This window comes from Tupaia chinensis, unplaced genomic scaffold, assembly GCF_000334495.1.
Source record: "Tupaia chinensis unplaced genomic scaffold, TupChi_1.0 Scaffold141372_1, whole genome shotgun sequence".
Taxonomy (NCBI): Eukaryota; Metazoa; Chordata; class Mammalia; order Scandentia; family Tupaiidae; genus Tupaia; species Tupaia belangeri.
In genome coordinates this window covers 735,764-753,936 of record NW_006201235.1, presented here as the reverse complement: position 1 = coordinate 753,936, position 18,173 = coordinate 735,764, and the positions used below count along the sequence as shown (strand labels likewise).

Genomic DNA, 18,173 nt, shown 5'->3' with positions numbered 1-18,173 from the left:
TTTACTCTTCTAGTTTCAAAACTGCCTGCTACTTCCACCTCACATTTTTAGCAAAACAAAAATCTTACAGTTACTTGACTGCACCCCCTTCAGAAAGCAATTCAGAGATCACCCAAGCATGTTTAAACATGGGGTCTCAACCCCACCACATGTGAACCCTCACAAGAGCTGACAGTGATGCTTTTTCAGTGCCAGCCATCCCTCTGAGCTCCCTGTACATCTTCAACCTTCCGATCAACCCAAGAAGTATATGTTTGTATCCCCATTTTTAAAATGAGTGAACTGAGAAATAAGGAAATTAAATTCTATAACTTGCTCTGCCTTTTAAAAAAATTAATTATTAACTTAATTAATTCCTTCATTTATTTTAATTCGACCAGAGGGAGAGAGAAAGAGGAAAAGTGAGAAAGCAAGCCACCAGGTCTGGGACTTGAACCATGTTTGGTCATGTGAGTCCAGTGCTGTAACTGCCATGACACCCTCTGGCCCCAGTTGCTTTGTTCTTAAGGTGCTGAATCAGAATTTGGACTGGAGCAGTCTGAATCCAGAGCAAGGATGAATTTTTGACAATTTTTACTCCAGAGGTTATCAGAGTTGTCATCTAGCAAAAATAAGTCTCTTTCTAAGAGGGAATTCTGCTGGTAAGAAATATGATATTCTTTGTATTTTTTTCTCAGAAAGTATTTGGGATTTTGGTTTATGTTTAGTTTCTCTTCTCATCTCTAACCTATAGGATCAGTGGCCACTGTAGGGAAGAGCTGCACCCTTAAGAAGTGGAAGTGGAGGGTGAGTGGGAAGTGGCCAGAACTGGGTGAGCTCACCCTAGAAACCTTCTTTACCTTCCTATTCAAGCACTCCCCCCCTTTTTTTTGTCTCCAGATCTGGAACTCTTCCAACTGGGGGCAGCAAGACCCTCCCTGGTTTTGTCCCCAGGAGAGGTGTTGTTGGGAGAGGAAGTCCAACCAAAGCCATGTCAGAACTCCTGGGGAGAGAGGGCCTCCCCTTCCCATGATCACGTTATGTGCTCTTTGTTAACATCCAAGAGCTTTCTGGCAAAAATGATCAGTACTGTGACAAGGACCATCAGGGTATGTGGGGTTTGCTGTGCCATCCTGTAGCGGCGTTCTTTACCGCTCCTTGTGAACCAGCAGCCAGGTGAGACTCAGTTGGTGAGAAAGAGTCCTATAGGCAAAGATTCAGTCCTTTCCCAGCAGCCCTGAAATGGGCGGGCTTAGTGATTCCCCACCCCTTCCTCACAGTGTCTTTATTTTCATAGGACAGCGCCCCTGATGCTCCTCCCACCCTTCTCTTATTGGAAGCCAAAACCCTTCGTAATCTGTATTAAGTTCCAAAGTCCTGTATGAAGGACTGAGCGATTGCAGACACTGACCTACTCTCTGCTGGAGTCTAAACTGGAGACAGGTGAGCAGCCCAGGAGCTTGAGGGTTGGAGAGGAGGAGAAAGTCAGGATGAGTGAGAAAGCTTGGGTCAGACAGAGATCAGCCGCGGCAGAAGGGTAGGGAATGGCACGTCCAGGCACAAGGAAACTATGGGCCTGAGAAGAAGGAGCCCCCCAGGCTGGGGGAGGCAGCATCTCTCTTTGGAATACAATGGGATCCCTTTCTGATGCCAGTGTCAGGCAGGCACCGGACTGAGATTCCCTTGTGTTTAAGACAACAAAGCTCTGTCAGCCGTGGGCCTGAAAGCCATAGAGATGCCGCGGGAATACAGTTTGACTCATGGTTTAATCAAAATGATTTTCTGATGGGCCATTTAAGCACTGGGACAAAAGTATTTTATTTTTTAAATATTCTTTAGATCAAAGAAACTCCAGTATTCAAAGACAACACTGCCAGGATTTGAAGTCACCTCCTAGAGTGGATTCAAGTCTCTGTCTAGGGAGTGCGAGTGAAATGCTCTTGGGGAAGGGTATGAGTGACTGTGACTGTCTCGTTATTTACAAAGTCTCTTGGGGCTTTCTTGAGTCACTTTTTCTGTCTGCTCAGGCCTGCTCCTACCTCTCAAGAGTGTACTTTTACTTAGTAAGTACTTAATACTTTTCCTTACACTAGAATAAATAAGTAAAAATATTAAAAAGTCTCTTGGAGCAGGGATGTCTTTCTGACTGAGCTAAAAGGGAGGCTATGAGCCAGAGAAGCCACAGGTAGGAGCTGGAGCTCTCTAAAGGCCTGCTTTTCCTCTCTCTCTCTCTCTCTCTCTCTCTCTCGTTCAGGCTTATCCAGGGGTGTGAGGCCACAATGGCTCTGAAGAAGTCCCTCATGCTGTTCCCACTGCTAGTCCTGCTGCTCCTGGTGCTGGGGTGGGTCCAGCCATCCCTGGGTAAGGAGTCCCCGGCCAAGAAGTTCCTGCGGCAGCACATGGACTCAGAAGGTTCTTCCGACAACACCTCCACCTACTGCAACCAAATGATGACACGCCGGAACATGACGAAGGGCTGGTGCAAGGCAGTGAACACCTTTGTGCACGAGTCCCTGGCAAGCGTCCAGGCTGTCTGCTTCCAGGAAAATGTCACCTGCAAGAATGGGAATACCAACTGCTACAAGAGCACCAGCAGCATGCACATCACAGACTGCCGCCTCACCGGCAGCTCCAAGTACCCCAACTGCGCCTACCGAACCAGCCAGAAACAGAGACACATCATTGTGGCCTGTGAGGGGAGTCCGTACGTGCCTGTCCACTTCGATGCCTCTGTGGAGTCTTCCACCTAAGGCCAGAGCAGAGATGCCCACCTTCTCCCTCATCATTTCAGTACCTGCCTGATGAGGTTCAAATGGTGATATCCCAAAGTGAAGGCCTTGGAACCCTCCGGAGAAGCAGCTTCTCTCTGACCTTCTCCTGTCCTTCTGACTCTGGCTCCTGTTCTCCCCAAAGACAAAATATAGAAACTAAAATTCCTCTTCCCCAAGGGAGGTCTTATGAACCAGAACTCCTTTCCAATCATAAAAACTAAAAGTAGTACTCTAACATCTCCCCCTATTCCCATCTCTTTTGTGTAATAACAGCTGGTCTTAAGAAATTAAGATTCTCATTCTGTAACTGGGGCCTGCTTAGTGAAACTGACTCCATCTTGTTAAAATAAAAAAATGGTTTCTCTCGATACTCTTTGAGGTTTCTCACAGGAACTCCAAGGAGACAAATGGCCAACCAGAAGCTGAAACGATGAGAACGTTACACCCCAGCAACAGGCTGAAACTCTTGTCTTTGAAGATGGATCATTTGATTGTACCTCTTAGCTAAGACTGAAACTCTTGTCCCAGAGACAAATTACTTGATTGTACCCCCAGCTAAAAATTAAACTTGTCTATGCTTTCCTGTAGATGGCTGTAAGCCACATAGCAACCCCCTTCCCCTATAAAAGCACCCGCAAATCAGCTGACTGAAGGTATCCTTACACGTCTTCCTGGTGTGGCCATACTGTAATAAATTTTCCTTTCCTCTCTTATCAACAATTTTGAGTCTCTCTGTTTTGTTGAGTGGCGAGGGACCAGACCTGCTTTGGGATTCTGGACTGTAAGTGTAGAGATTCATCCGACAACAATTCCAGAGGAGTCCTACCCTATATCTGGGAGGAAGAAATGCTACAACCAAAGAGGCTGGAAAGAATCTAGACAGACAGGCCTTGCTAGATTTCCCCACTCAGTTTGTTTCCATTAGCTCCTACCCTTTTTGTGCAATCACATTTCTAACATAGCCGTCCTTACTTTACTGAACCCAAGTATATCATCAGATAACTTCTGTATCTTTGGGTCTTCAATCTGAAGGTTCCTGTATGGCACTGAACTATGATCCAAAAAGTTGTTAAGTTTTTCTCTTGTGAATCTGTCTTTTGTTCCAGGGATGTCAGCTATGACCCTCACGATGGATGAAAATGGGATCACTCCCTATTCTGTCCCTACATGTCTCTCTCGTTTTCCTACCTCGTTCTGAGAGAAATAACTCAAGTTAGGGTTCCTACCTAAAACACACACACACACATAGAGGCTTCCTTCTTCTTAGTCTTGCCTCTGCATGGTTTGGGGCTCGGGGGAGAAATGGATTGTGAGGTGGGCCCCATGTTAATCATCACTGTTTCTTTCGATGAAATGCAGTGGCGACCACTTGATTCCATCCAGGTACTGTTCCTGTCATTGTTCTCCAGCGAGGAATAAGAAAAGTAAATCTGATGAGCTCTGGTGAGGGGCAAATGGAGTAATTAAATCCCTTCTCTTCTGACTCTTGGATTTTAATGATTTGAGGAAATTCCTTTCCCTGTAGAGTCCTTGGTTCTGAGTATAAAACTGAAGTATGGGGAACCAGCAGTTAGCGTAATGGCTATGTCGCTGGACTCCCACATAGACGACCGTGGTTCACGTCCCGGACCCGGTGGCTTAAAACTCACGCCGGGCATGTGTGTGTGCGTGCCCAAGATCCCGAGAGGAGAATGGAGGAGAAGGGATTGTGGTGCGGCCATCCCCCCTGAGGGGTGATTTCTCGCTTTCTGCTCTCTGTCTCTCTCTGTCTGTCTGGCGAGCGCACGCGCCCTATAGCAAAAATCTCTCCAAAAAGAAAACAAAAACAAAAACAAACAAACAAAAAAACCCTGAACTATGGGCTGTGGCAGAGAAGAGAGGAGTACAGCCTAGCTGTCATGATGGGCTGAATTGACCGAGGGCGAAACTCAAATACGGTTCTCTGGCACACAGAGCATGATCTCAGACAGATTTGTGCAGCCTCAGGGTGGGGAGGAGGAGTCCATAAAATTACAGGAAAATTAAGGAAAAAATTTTTTTAAAAATTTTATTGCCATGGTGGTTAAGGGCACTGGACTCCCACATGGCTGACTGCAGTTCAAGTCACGGACCTGGGAGCTCACTTTCTCACTTTCCCTCTCTCTCTGGTTAAATGAAAATAAGTAAATAAAATAAATAACTTTAAATAAAATAATTTTTTAAAATTGTATTGCCAGACAGTGTGTGCACCCACCAGAGAGAGAAAGCAACCCCAACAATGAGGCATTAGAATCTGCTGGCGTTGGGATTGAACTCCCTAGGCATGGTGTTCAACCACTGTGCTATCAGGCTGGCCTTCATTTTTCTTTCCATTTCTTGGAGTGAGCTAATACTGTAGTGAATTCTTCTGAATTTATGTTACCTCGGCATCCATTTTAAATGTAAGTTGAACTTTCTCATACCAGAAACAGGGTCCAGTCTCCCTTGACACGGTGTTCAGTTCTGTAACCCCTCATACACCCCAGCTCCTCGGTGTGATCAGTGTAAATACATACATCAGATTAGATTCCAGGCCACTCAGTTCAGTGGATATTTCAATAAAGTGAATCTTGTGAATTTTTTGGTTTCCCAGTACATATTGCAGTTATGTTAGTACTATCCTATAGTCTAGTAAGTGTGCAGTAGCATTATATCTAAAAAAGAACAGTAGATACCTTAATTTAAAAATATTTTATTGCTGGGGGCAGCAGATGGCATGGAGGTTAAGGTGGCTGGATCCCACATGGCCAACTTCAAGGTTTGAGTCCTGGACTGTGCAGCTTGAAAATTATGCTTGGTGCATGTGTGTTCATGGCCAAAATCCAGAGGAAAATGGAGAAGGGATTGGGTGTGTCCCTAGGGGATGAGTTCTCACTTTTTCTCTCACTCTCTCTGTCTCTCTCTGGCAAGTGCATATGCCCTATAGCAAAAAATTTAAAAATAAAAATATATTTTGTTGCTAAAAGAATGCTGACAATTCCTGAGCCTTCGGTGAGTTGTAATTCTTACTGATGGAAGGTCTTGGCTTAATGTTTATGGCTGTTGACTGATCAAGTGGTGGTGAAGGTGGATGTGGCTGTGAGCTTCTTAAAATAAGGCAATAATGAAGTCAGCCACATGAATCAACTTTCACTTTTTTTTTTTTTTTCAGAAAGATTTTTGCTACAAGACACATGTGCTTGCCAGAGAGATGGAAAGTGAGAAATCACCCTCTGGGGGGAAGGCCACGCTGTAATCCTTTCTTCTCCATTCTCCTCTCGGGATTTTGGGCATGCATGCACATACACCCAGCATGACTTTGTTTCCCCCCTCTGCCACCCATTTTTATTCATTTACTTGACATTATTTTAAATCCTTGAGGAGTACAGCATCACATGGATTCTGTATCCAATGGCCTTAGCAGGAAGGTTGCTTCAAAATTTGGCTCGAACCATGCCAACTGTTTTCATGGGCACAGGTAACCTTTCCAAATTACACTGGCTTTATTTGGTTTGCTACCAGGAATCACTGTGTTGTTTTTTGCTTCGTACACATAAGCACACCTCTTGCCTAAATAGAATTCTCATAGCCCAGCATAAACACCTTCAATTTTAAGAAGAGTTGTATGCTTTCTCTGGTTCCTAAGACCCTGCTTATAGTGAGGAAAAATGGCCTTGGACCACAGCCTTCCAGACATAGTTGCCCTTTAGAAATCCTGTTGCCAGCAGGACTCCACAGGCTCCAAGATGGCTGCTCAGCATGAGTTTTAAGCTGCTGAGTCTGGGTCACAAACTGTGGTCAACTACATGGGAATCTAGCAATGTAACCATTATGCCACCTGCTGGTCCTTCAACTTTACTTTCACAAAGATTTCTCTGTAGCACGCAATGCTGTAAAATGTTATCATTTCACCCACAGCAGAACTAATTTCAAAATTGGAGTCAATCCTTTCAAACCCTGCCACTAAATCCTTATGCCATCTGCTGGTCTCCTATAAAATGTATTTCTTAATAAGACTTGAAAGTTGAGATTAATTCTTGGGAACAGCAGATGTTGTAATGGCTACATTGCTGGACTTCCATGTAGTCAACCATGGTTCGAGTCCTGGACCAGGTGGCTTAAACTCACGCCAGGCACTTGTATATGTGTGTCCAAGATCTCGAGAGGAGAATGGAGGAGAAGGGGTTGCGGCATGGCCATCCCCCCGGGGGGGTGATTTTTTGCTTTCTGTCTCTCTGTCTCTCTCTGTCTTTCTGCCGAGCACACGCACCCTGTAGCAAAAACCTCTCCAAAAACAAGCTGAGATTAATTCTCAGTCCATGAGCTGCAGATGGATGTTGTGCTAGCAGGCATGAGAACAGCATTAATCATTTCGTATGTCTCCATTAGAGCTCTTGGATGTCTAGGTGCACTGTCAATAAGAAGTGAGATTTTATTTTTTAAATATTTTAGGTTTTACTATAGGGCACAGATGCTCACCAAAGAGAGAGAAAATGAGAAATCACCCCCCAGGAGGTATGACCATGCCACAATTCATTATCCTTTTGGGATCTGGGGCACATATGTAGACGCACCCAGGATGTTTTTCAAGCCACTGCGTCTGGAATTCTAACCGTGCCATCAGACATGTGAGATCCAGCTGCCTTAGCCACCAAACCACTGGCTGGCCCAATAAGCAGTAATATTTTAAGAAGAATCTTTTATTCTGAGCAGCAGGTCTCAATAGAGGATGTAAAATATTCACTAAATCATGCTGTAAGTAGATGTAGACATGCTCTCACTCTGTCTTCATTGTTCCATATAGGCAGAGTAGATTGAGCATAATTCTCAAGCGCTCCAGGGTTTTTGGAATAGTAAGTATTAACTTCAACTTCAAGTCATCATCTGTATTAGCCCCTAAAAAGCGAGTCAGCCTTGAAACCTGAAGGTTTCAAGCCAGGCATTAACTTCTCTTCTCTAGCTAGAAAGTCCTAAATGCCATCTTCTTCCAATGTAAGTCTCTTTGTCTGCATTAAAAATCTGGAGGCTAACCAGTGGCATGGTGGTCAAAAGGGTTGGATCCCACACGGCTAACTGCATGATTCAAGTCCTGGACCCAGGAGCCTGAAAAACATGCCAGGCACAGCAAACAACAAACAAAAATCAATCTGTTGACCAGCAGGTGGCATGGTTGGTTAAGGTGCTGGGACTTTACATGGCTCAAGTCCTGGATCTTGTGGCTTGCTTTCTCACTTTCTCTCTCTCTCTGTCTCTCTCTTCCTCTCCCTGGTAAGCACATGTGCCCTATAGCACATTTTAAAAATAAGAATGATAAACAAATAATTCTTTAAACAATTTTTAAAAAGAAAAAAATCTGGAGCCAGCCAGCAGTCAATGGATACGGTAGCTGGATCCCATATGATGGACTGAGCAGTTTCAGACCTGGACCCCGCAACCCGAAAAACACACCAGACGCATGTGAAAGGAGAAATGGAGAAGGGATGCGGCATGACCATTCCCCATGTGGAGGCGTGTTTCTCACTTCCCTGTCTCTCTCTAGCAAGGAAACTTGCACTCTGGCAAATTAAAAAAAATGTTTCGTGTAGCCCCTAGCATCCACTCCCTTAGCTGTCTTCTGGAAGACTTTCTGCAGCTTCCACAGCAGCACTTGCTGTTCCGCCTGGCACTTTTATGTTACGGAGGTCAAGTCTTTAAGGAAAGAGGAGGACGAGTCTTTCCTTAAACCTCATGAACCAACCTCTTCTAGTTTCAAGCTTCAACAGCTTCCTTGCCTCTCTCAGCCTTCATGGAATTAAAGAGAAGTAGGGATGGTATGGATCAGGCTTCAATTTAAGAAAATGCTGTGGCTGTTTTGATCTTCTATACAGACTACTAAAGCTTTCTCCATATTAGCGGTAAGGCTGTTTCACTTTTTTGTCATTAATGTGTTCACTGGAGTAGCACTTTTCCTTTGCATTGGCAATATAACTGTTTCGAGAGGCCTACGCTTTGGCCTGTCTCAGCTTTAGACATGCCTTCCTCACTAAATTGAATCATTCCTAGCTGTTGGTTTAAAGTGAGAGACATGTGACTCTTCCTTTCACTGAACGCCTAGAGGCCAATGTCAGATTATTAACTGGTCTAAACTCAATATTGCTGTTTCACAGTGATTATCGAGGCCTTAACTTTTCTTCTCTAGCTAGAAAGTCCTAAATGCCATCTTCTTCCAATATAAGTCTGTTTTGTCTACATTAAAAATCTGGAAGCTAGCCAGTGGCATGGTGGTCAAAGGGGTTGGATCTCACATGGACAGCTTCATAATTCAAGTCCTGGATCCGAGGTGGGGGAACAGCTATCAGTGGATTACTGAGCACACACACAACATTTATCAGCTAAGCTCATTGTCTTATCTGGTTGTGATTCATGGTGCCCCCAAAATACAATAGTAACATTGAATAGCTCACTGTAATAAATAAATAAATTAAAAATGTGAAATTATTACCAAAATATAAAGCTGAGACATGAAGTGAACACATGCTGTTGGAAAAATGGTGCCAACAGACTTGCTCAACTCAGGGTTGCCCCAGAACTTTAATTCACAAAACACTATGATATCTGTAAAGCATGGCAATGAGTAATATACAACAGATGAGGCTTGTGTGTAAAGACAATGACGGAACTGGTCGTATTGGCTGAAACTGAGCCTTTCTCTAGCTCTATGGCCTTGTCTAAAGCAGATGCCGCTGTAAACAGGATCAAGCAAAATGACTAAGTGATGATAGAAGCCTACTCCAGGCCTTTGAATGGCTCTAAGGAAGGGTTGCCCAGAACTAAGCTGACTCACAGCCAAGTGTACTGGGAACCTGTGAGTGAGTGCACCAGCAAGCTCAGGGAGAGAACCACCACTGTGAAGCACTTAGTGGAAGAGAAAGACTGCAGAGTTTTCCTCCTGAGTTAGACTCTAGTAGCAGAAAGAATGACAGGGAAACAAGAAGACCTGGGTTCTAGTCCCAGCTGTGCCACTTACTACAGAAGACCATGAACAAGTTACCTAAAAGCTGGGTTACATGAGGTCAGGGATGGCAAATCTATGACACATACACCCTTGCCTTTCAAGTGCCTTCAGTTAAGGCTATTGTTCAACCACATCACTGTGTAGAACTTTTTGAAAAACATAGATTCTAGATAGAAAATTCCAATTACATTTGGTACGCAAGCTAAAACCTACTTGCTATTCCTCAGTTCCGCGATCTCTAAAGTCCCTTTTAAGTTTTTTTTTTTTTAAAGAGGTTTTTGCCTTAGGGTGTATGCACTAGCTGGAGAAAGAGACAGAGATAGTGAGAGAAAGTGAGAAATCACGCCCCTCCCCCGCAGGAGGGATAGGCAAGCTGCTATCCTTTTTCCTCCATTCTCTTCCTAGGATCTTGGGCACGGACGCACACACGCCCAGTGTGATTTTCAAGCCATGGGGTCCAGAACTAGAAATGCCATTGGCCATGTGGGAGGTCCAGTGATGTAACTGCTCCACCATCTGCTGGCCCCCATCTTAATTAAGCTTTAAAATGAAAGCTTCTGACTTTCCAAGTAGGAAATAACCATTTTTCCAACCCAGTACTTATTTCAATTTAGGATCTTTAAGATGGAAAGCAGCCCTCCTATGATTGAGGGAGACACAAAATAGAAACAAGTGTACTACTTCTTTTTCCTTTTTTTTTTTTTTTAAAGAGAGATTTTTGCTATAGGGTGTGTGCACTCTCCAGAGAGGCAGAAAGCGAGAAATCACTCCCACTGGGGAGATGGCCACGCTGCAATCCCTTCTCATCTGCTCTCTTCTCAGGATTTTGGGCACGCACTCACACACGCTCAGCGTGGGTTTTAAGCCACCAGGTCTGGGACTTTAACCACAGTCGACTATGTGAGAGTCCAGCAACGTGACCATTATACCATCTGCTGGTCCCCAATTTCATTATTTCTAAGTTCTGGGGTTATGCGCCGTGCCTGGAGGCCACACACAGAGCGGTCAGGGAGTACATGGAGAGAACGAATGGAAGCTGTGAGTGAACACTTTTATTGGCCCAGGATATTTGAGTCAATAGTAAACTAATAATCTCTAGATCTACCTATGATTTGTAAACCCTTCCCATCCCCTGCCAATGTCAAGCTATCCTACCTCTTGGGAGAAACCAGTGGATAATTTCCATGTTTTGATTTACAATTTTGATGGTAACTTCTGCTTTCCTGAATGTGTAAGAGATCTGCTGAGACTTTGCTACATAGAAAGGGTTTTCTCAAGATTTCTTAAGATCATATTTCTCTAGAGAAGGGGTTGTCGCATGACCATACCCCAAAGAGGTTTGCTCTCCCACCCCTCCTTCTGTGTCTCTCTCTGGTGAGTGCACATGCCCTCTGGCAAACTAAAACAAACAAACAAACAAACAATTATATTTACTGGGATGAGGTCACTAATACTGGCTTAGAACAATCCTCCTTCAATAATCTACATAGTTTTTTGGGTTTTTTTGTTTACGACACAAATGATAAAAAAAATCTGGAGCCAGCCAGCAGTCAATGGATACGGTAGCTGGATCCCATATGATGGACTGAGCAGTTTCAGACCTGGACCCCGCAACCCGAAAAACACACCAGACGCATGTGAAAGGAGAAATGGAGAAGGGATGCGGCATGACCATTCCCCATGTGGAGGCGTGTTTCTCACTTCCCTGTCTCTCTCTAGCAAGGAAACTTGCACTCTGGCAAATTAAAAAAAATGTTTCGTGTAGCCCCTAGCATCCACTCCCTTAGCTGTCTTCTGGAAGACTTTCTGCAGCTTCCACAGCAGCACTTGCTGTTCCGCCTGGCACTTTTATGTTACGGAGGTCAAGTCTTTAAGGAAAGAGGAGGACGAGTCTTTCCTTAAACCTCATGAACCAACCTCTTCTAGTTTCAAGCTTCAACAGCTTCCTTGCCTCTCTCAGCCTTCATGGAATTAAAGAGAAGTAGGGATGGTATGGATCAGGCTTCAATTTAAGAAAATGCTGTGGCTGTTTTGATCTTCTATACAGACTACTAAAGCTTTCTCCATATTAGCGGTAAGGCTGTTTCACTTTTTTGTCATTAATGTGTTCACTGGAGTAGCACTTTTCCTTTGCATTGGCAATATAACTGTTTCGAGAGGCCTACGCTTTGGCCTGTCTCAGCTTTAGACATGCCTTCCTCACTAAATTGAATCATTCCTAGCTGTTGGTTTAAAGTGAGAGACATGTGACTCTTCCTTTCACTGAACGCCTAGAGGCCAATGTCAGATTATTAACTGGTCTAAACTCAATATTGCTGTTTCACAGTGATTATCGAGGCCTTAACTTTTCTTCTCTAGCTAGAAAGTCCTAAATGCCATCTTCTTCCAATATAAGTCTGTTTTGTCTACATTAAAAATCTGGAAGCTAGCCAGTGGCATGGTGGTCAAAGGGGTTGGATCTCACATGGACAGCTTCATAATTCAAGTCCTGGATCCGAGGTGGGGGAACAGCTATCAGTGGATTACTGAGCACACACACAACATTTATCAGCTAAGCTCATTGTCTTATCTGGTTGTGATTCATGGTGCCCCCAAAATACAATAGTAACATTGAATAGCTCACTGTAATAAATAAATAAATTAAAAATGTGAAATTATTACCAAAATATAAAGCTGAGACATGAAGTGAACACATGCTGTTGGAAAAATGGTGCCAACAGACTTGCTCAACTCAGGGTTGCCCCAGAACTTTAATTCACAAAACACTATGATATCTGTAAAGCATGGCAATGAGTAATATACAACAGATGAGGCTTGTGTGTAAAGACAATGACGGAACTGGTCGTATTGGCTGAAACTGAGCCTTTCTCTAGCTCTATGGCCTTGTCTAAAGCAGATGCCGCTGTAAACAGGATCAAGCAAAATGACTAAGTGATGATAGAAGCCTACTCCAGGCCTTTGAATGGCTCTAAGGAAGGGTTGCCCAGAACTAAGCTGACTCACAGCCAAGTGTACTGGGAACCTGTGAGTGAGTGCACCAGCAAGCTCAGGGAGAGAACCACCACTGTGAAGCACTTAGTGGAAGAGAAAGACTGCAGAGTTTTCCTCCTGAGTTAGACTCTAGTAGCAGAAAGAATGACAGGGAAACAAGAAGACCTGGGTTCTAGTCCCAGCTGTGCCACTTACTACAGAAGACCATGAACAAGTTACCTAAAAGCTGGGTTACATGAGGTCAGGGATGGCAAATCTATGACACATACACCCTTGCCTTTCAAGTGCCTTCAGTTAAGGCTATTGTTCAACCACATCACTGTGTAGAACTTTTTGAAAAAAATAGATTCTAGATAGAAAATTCCAATTACATTTGGTACGCAAGCTAAAACCTACTTGCTATTCCTCAGTTCCGCGATCTCTAAAGTCCCTTTTAAGTTTTTTTTTTTTTAAAGAGGTTTTTGCCTTAGGGTGTATGCACTAGCTGGAGAAAGAGACAGAGATAGTGAGAGAAAGTGAGAAATCACGCCCCTCCCCCGCAGGAGGGATAGGCAAGCTGCTATCCTTTTTCCTCCATTCTCTTCCTAGGATCTTGGGCACGGACGCACACACGCCCAGCGTGATTTTCAAGCCATGGGGTCCAGAACTAGAAATGCCATTGGCCATGTGGGAGGTCCAGTGATGTAACTGCTCCGCCATCTGCTGGCCCCCATCTTAATTAAGCTTTAAAATGAAAGCTTCTGACTTTCCAAGTAGGAAATAACCATTTTTCCAACCCAGTACTTATTTCAATTTAGGATCTTTAAGATGGAAAGCAGCCCTCCTATGATTGAGGGAGACACAAAATAGAAACAAGTGTATTACTTCTTTTTCCTTTTTTTTTTTTTTTAAAGAGAGATTTTTGCTATAGGGTGTGTGCACTCTCCAGAGAGGCAGAAAGCGAGAAATCACTCCCACTGGGGAGATGGCCACGCTGCAATCCCTTCTCATCTGCTCTCTTCTCAGGATTTTGGGCACGCACTCACACACGCTCAGCGTGGGTTTTAAGCCACCAGGTCTGGGACTTTAACCACAGTCGACTATGTGAGAGTCCAGCAACGTGACCATTATACCATCTGCTGGTCCCCAATTTCATTATTTCTAAGTTCTGGGGTTATGCGCCGTGCCTGGAGGCCACACACAGAGCGGTCAGGGAGTACATGGAGAGAACGAATGGAAGCTGTGAGTGAACACTTTTATTGGCCCAGGATATTTGAGTCAATAGTAAACTAATAATCTCTAGATCTACCTATGATTTGTAAACCCTTCCCATCCCCTGCCAATGTCAAGCTATCCTACCTCTTGGGAGAAACCAGTGGATAATTTCCATGTTTTGATTTACAATTTTGATGGTAACTTCTGCTTTCCTGAATGTGTAAGAGATCTGCTGAGACTTTGCTACATAGAAAGGGTTTTCTCAAGATTTCTTAAGATCATATTTCTCTAGAGAAGGGGTTGTCGCATGACCATACCCCAAAGAGGTTTGCTCTCCCACCCCTCCTTCTGTGTCTCTCTCTGGTGAGTGCACATGCCCTCTGGCAAACTAAAACAAACAAACAAACAAACAATTATATTTACTGGGATGAGGTCACTAATACTGGCTTAGAACAATCCTCCTTCAATAATCTACATAGTTTTTTGGGTTTTTTTGTTTACGACACAAATGATATCTAAACATAATCTATGTCATACAGACCCACACCATTCATACCAATCATACAACACAAATTCTGCATGCATAAAATACATAAATGTCACACATATTGGAATAATATCATTTATTTAGGGAAGATCCTTCACTTCAATTAGAGAGAAGGAGAGTCATTATCAGGATAAGACTGGGGTAAGTCAAGGAAAGGTACTATACAAGCTGAGTCTTGAAGAATGTGTAGGCGTAGATTAAATACATGAAGACAGAAGGGTATTCCAGACAGAGAACAACACAGGCAAAGTTATGAGATCAAATAACCACATGATACATAATTCTAAGTAGTTCAGAAACACTGACACATTAATGAAGAGTGCGGAGTGGCTGAGGCTGTCAATGTAGGCAGAGACCACCACTTGGGCAACATTAACCCTCTACCAAAACCTGGAGCTATGGAGAGAGCTTCTATTTGTCCAATGGCTCTAGCACATTTATATCCTCTATTCTATCAACATATCCATCCATGCTGCAATGGAATTGAATGTGGTTGTAGCTCCTGGTCTCTATGTAGCTATTTTTGGAAGTTTCCTTTTGACACTTAAGAATTTTGAAGGGCTGCTCGACCCATACATACACATTTCCGTATCGGTCTTTCCCGTTTTGACTATAGCATACACGGTCAATTTTGTGCCAGGAGGCGTAGATGAAGACATGAGATTCCTTGTCTCTCAGAGCTTCTCTCTCCCTCATGAGGTCATCGCATTTATAGCTGCTGAATGTCTTGCTTGGACTTAGGTGGTGTTGTTTCATGAACTCTCTCCAGGAAATGTCCTTGTTATATACAACCAGCCTGCATAGGAGGAACGAGAAGGCCAAGATAATGCCCCAGATCTTTAGAAAGGATGCCATCTCAGCCACCAGTGCTACCTGTGTGTCCATAGGGAAGAAAGAGGAAGGCATTATTGAAACACTACCCTAAGAACTGAATTCAACCTTATAATTCCTTTCCCAGCCTATGTAGTTGCTTGGGCTCAGTTTTACTATTTGGGTCCTAGACTGGAAGAAGGTAGTTTTCCTTAGGCAATAAAGTTTATAAAATGAAAAATATGCTGTAGCCTGAGAAAGGGAAGCTTACAACTAGAAAAAAAAAAGATGAAGTTTGTTTTGAGAATTCCAAACATCTCTCTGCCCTCTCTTTCATCCATCCTGAAGAACCGACTATGCTGTGGCCACCTCCTTTTTTTTCCAGATCAACTCTGGTAAAAAGATCATGGGCTCCAGAGACCAGCAGATGATATAATGTACATGTCACTGGACTCTCATGTAGGTGACTGCAGTTCAAGTCCCAGACCTGGTGGTTTAAAATTCACTCCAGGAGTATGTGCATGCATGCCCAAGATCTCAAGAGGAGAATGGAGGAGAAGAGATTGTGGCATGGCCATCCCTCCAGGGGGTGATGTCTCACTTTCTGTCTCTCCAGTGAGTGCAAAGCAAAATGCCCTCTCAAAAAAAAAAAAAAAAAAATCACAGGCTCCAAGAAAGAATGGCTTCCCCCTGCCCCCTTAGAAGGTGTGTGCATTCACTGGAGAGATACAGAGAGACAGAGAGAAGGGAAAAAGAGAAAGAATCCCCCCACACCCCATGGGGAATGGTCATGCTAACTTTCTTCTCTATTCTCCCTCCTTTCAGGATTTTGGGCATGAATGTATATGTGCCTGCAAGTTTCTCAAGCTGCCAGGTCTGGGACGCAAATCACACAGTTGGCCGTGTGTGATTCAGTCGCCTTAATTAAAGTAAGCCATGGAGCTGGCCCAAGAACGGTATTTTTAAGCTTTACACTTGCAAATTGGAAAATTGTCACATTTTAAGGGAAGATAGAAGATGAGTAACTACTTAGGAGGTATTTCCTAGCCAGGATGGCTCTGGTTCCTTTAAGTCAGAGCTTAGGCTATAATTACACTGACTTAGGATAATACTGCTTCTCTGCATCTGACTTTTTTTCATAGCATTTGCCCAAAGCCTGTGTGAAACGTCTTTTTACTTCTAACTACTGATATCCCTTTTTATGGGCCATTTACTTAATTATTGTAATTAAAAATTTTTATTTGCTATACGGCATGAGCTCGCTGGGGGAGGAGGGTGAGAAAGCACCCTTGGGGGGATGGCCACACCACAATCCCTTCTCCATTCTCCTCTTGGGCACATAGGTACACATACCCAGTGTGTTTTTCTTTTTTTTTTTTAAGGTTTATTTTAATTTAATTTATTCATTCATTCATTTATTCATTCATTTTGTAACTTGACAAGAGAGAAACACACAGAGAGATGGGGGTGGGGAGTGAAAAAGTAAGCCACCAGGTCCAGGACTTGAATCATGGTCAACCATGTGGGAATGTCCAGCACCTTAACCACCAGGCCTCCTGCTGGTCCCCCAACCCAGTGTGTTTTTCTTCTTCTTCTTTTTTTTTTTTGGAGAGGGTTTTGCTATAGGGCGCATGCACTCGCCAGAAAGAGAGTCTTTTTTTTTTTTTTGGAGAGGGTTTTGCTATAGGGCGCATGCACTCGCCAGAAAGAGAGAAACAGAGAAACAGAAAGCAAGAAATCACCCCCCAGGGGGTAGGGCCACACTGCAATCCCTTCTCTTCCATTCTCCTCTTGAGATCTTGGGCACGCACGCACACATTCCCAGCATGAGTTTAAGCCACCGGATTTGGGACTCGAATCGTGGTCGACTACATGGGAGTCCAGTGACATAACCATTATGACATCTGCTGGTCCCCCAGTGTGTTTTTCGAACCACCAGGTCCGGTATCTGAACTGCACAGTTGGTCATGTGGGCTCCAGCTGTTTTAGCCGCCATACTAGCTGGCCCATCATCATTACTATATTTTCTTTTTTTGTGTTTAAATTTTTTTTTTTTTTTTTTGCCAGAGGGTACATGCATTTGCCAGAGAGAGGCAAAGGGAGAAAGAGGGAGAATCACCAGTCAATGGGGGCATGGTCATGCTGTAATCTTTTTTCTTCCAATTCTCCATCCCATCAGGATTTTATACACGCACGTGCATGTGCCTGACGTGTTTTTCAAGCCACTAGGGCCAGGACTCAAACTACATAGTTGATTCCTTTAACCACTAGGCCACAGGGACTGGCCCACTAATTATTATTATAAGTGATCTTGATTTATTGGAGCTATTTGTTGAAAATGCCATTATAAAATAATTTAAGTTCTGAAATACAATTGGCTAACTGTTCTTGGTTTACTCAGATTCAACTGTTTTTGAGGGGGGAAAAACAGTAAGAAATAATAATATAGGGGCTAGACAATAGCACGGTGGTAAACCGCTCTGTGAGGCTGACTCACATGGCAAGGTTGTAAGTTTGTGTTCAAAGACCTCCCTACGAGCACAGGCACATGCATGCCCATGATCCAGGGCTGGCTAACCCTGAGAGGGCTAATGGTGTGGGAACTCTGGAGTGCTGGTTCTCTCTCTCTCTCTCTCAGGAATAAATAAGATTTTAAAAGAAAGAAACAACAGTGCACCAAAAAATATAGTACAACAGCTATTCACATAGCATTTACATTGTGTTCGGTATTATAAGCAATCTAGAGATAATTTAAAGTATACGAAATGATTAGAGGAGAGTGTGTCCTGGATCCAGTCCTTTACAGAGAGTAAGAGACAACTGAGTTGTTCTATCTAATTATGGACCAAGACTAAAACAACCCTCACCGGAGCTACTCTGGCCATAGCGT

At 43.6% G+C, this 18,173-nt stretch overlaps 2 protein-coding genes across 2 annotated transcripts in view; one reads left to right on the top strand and one right to left on the bottom strand.

Moving 5' to 3' along the window:
- The first annotated feature begins 1,316 nt into the window (after positions 1-1,316).
- LOC102482913 (ribonuclease pancreatic) lies at positions 1,317-3,470 on the top strand. The gene is made up of 2 exons (XM_006163089.2): positions 1,317-1,422; positions 2,234-3,470. Exon 2 carries the CDS (start codon positions 2,259-2,261, stop codon positions 2,727-2,729), a length of 471 nt encoding a protein of 156 aa, XP_006163151.1. The 5' UTR covers positions 1,317-1,422; positions 2,234-2,258; the 3' UTR covers positions 2,730-3,470.
- Positions 3,471-14,534: 11,064 nt separating this feature from the next.
- The window catches only part of LOC102482471 (epididymal secretory protein E3-beta), a 4,747-nt gene continuing 1,108 nt past the window's right edge, over positions 14,535-18,173 (bottom strand). The window contains exon 2 of the mRNA XM_006163088.3: positions 14,535-15,346. Coding sequence (XP_006163150.1) covers positions 14,885-15,328 — 444 coding nt within the window. The 5' untranslated portion in view covers positions 15,329-15,346 and the 3' untranslated portion in view covers positions 14,535-14,884. The remainder of the gene's footprint in view (positions 15,347-18,173) is intronic.

Bases quoted from the DNA above. Each gene is read 5' to 3' on its own strand.
- LOC102482913 (XM_006163089.2), top strand. From the start codon at position 2,259: ATGGCTCTGAAGAAGTCCCTCATGCTGTTCCCACTGCTAGTCCTGCTG.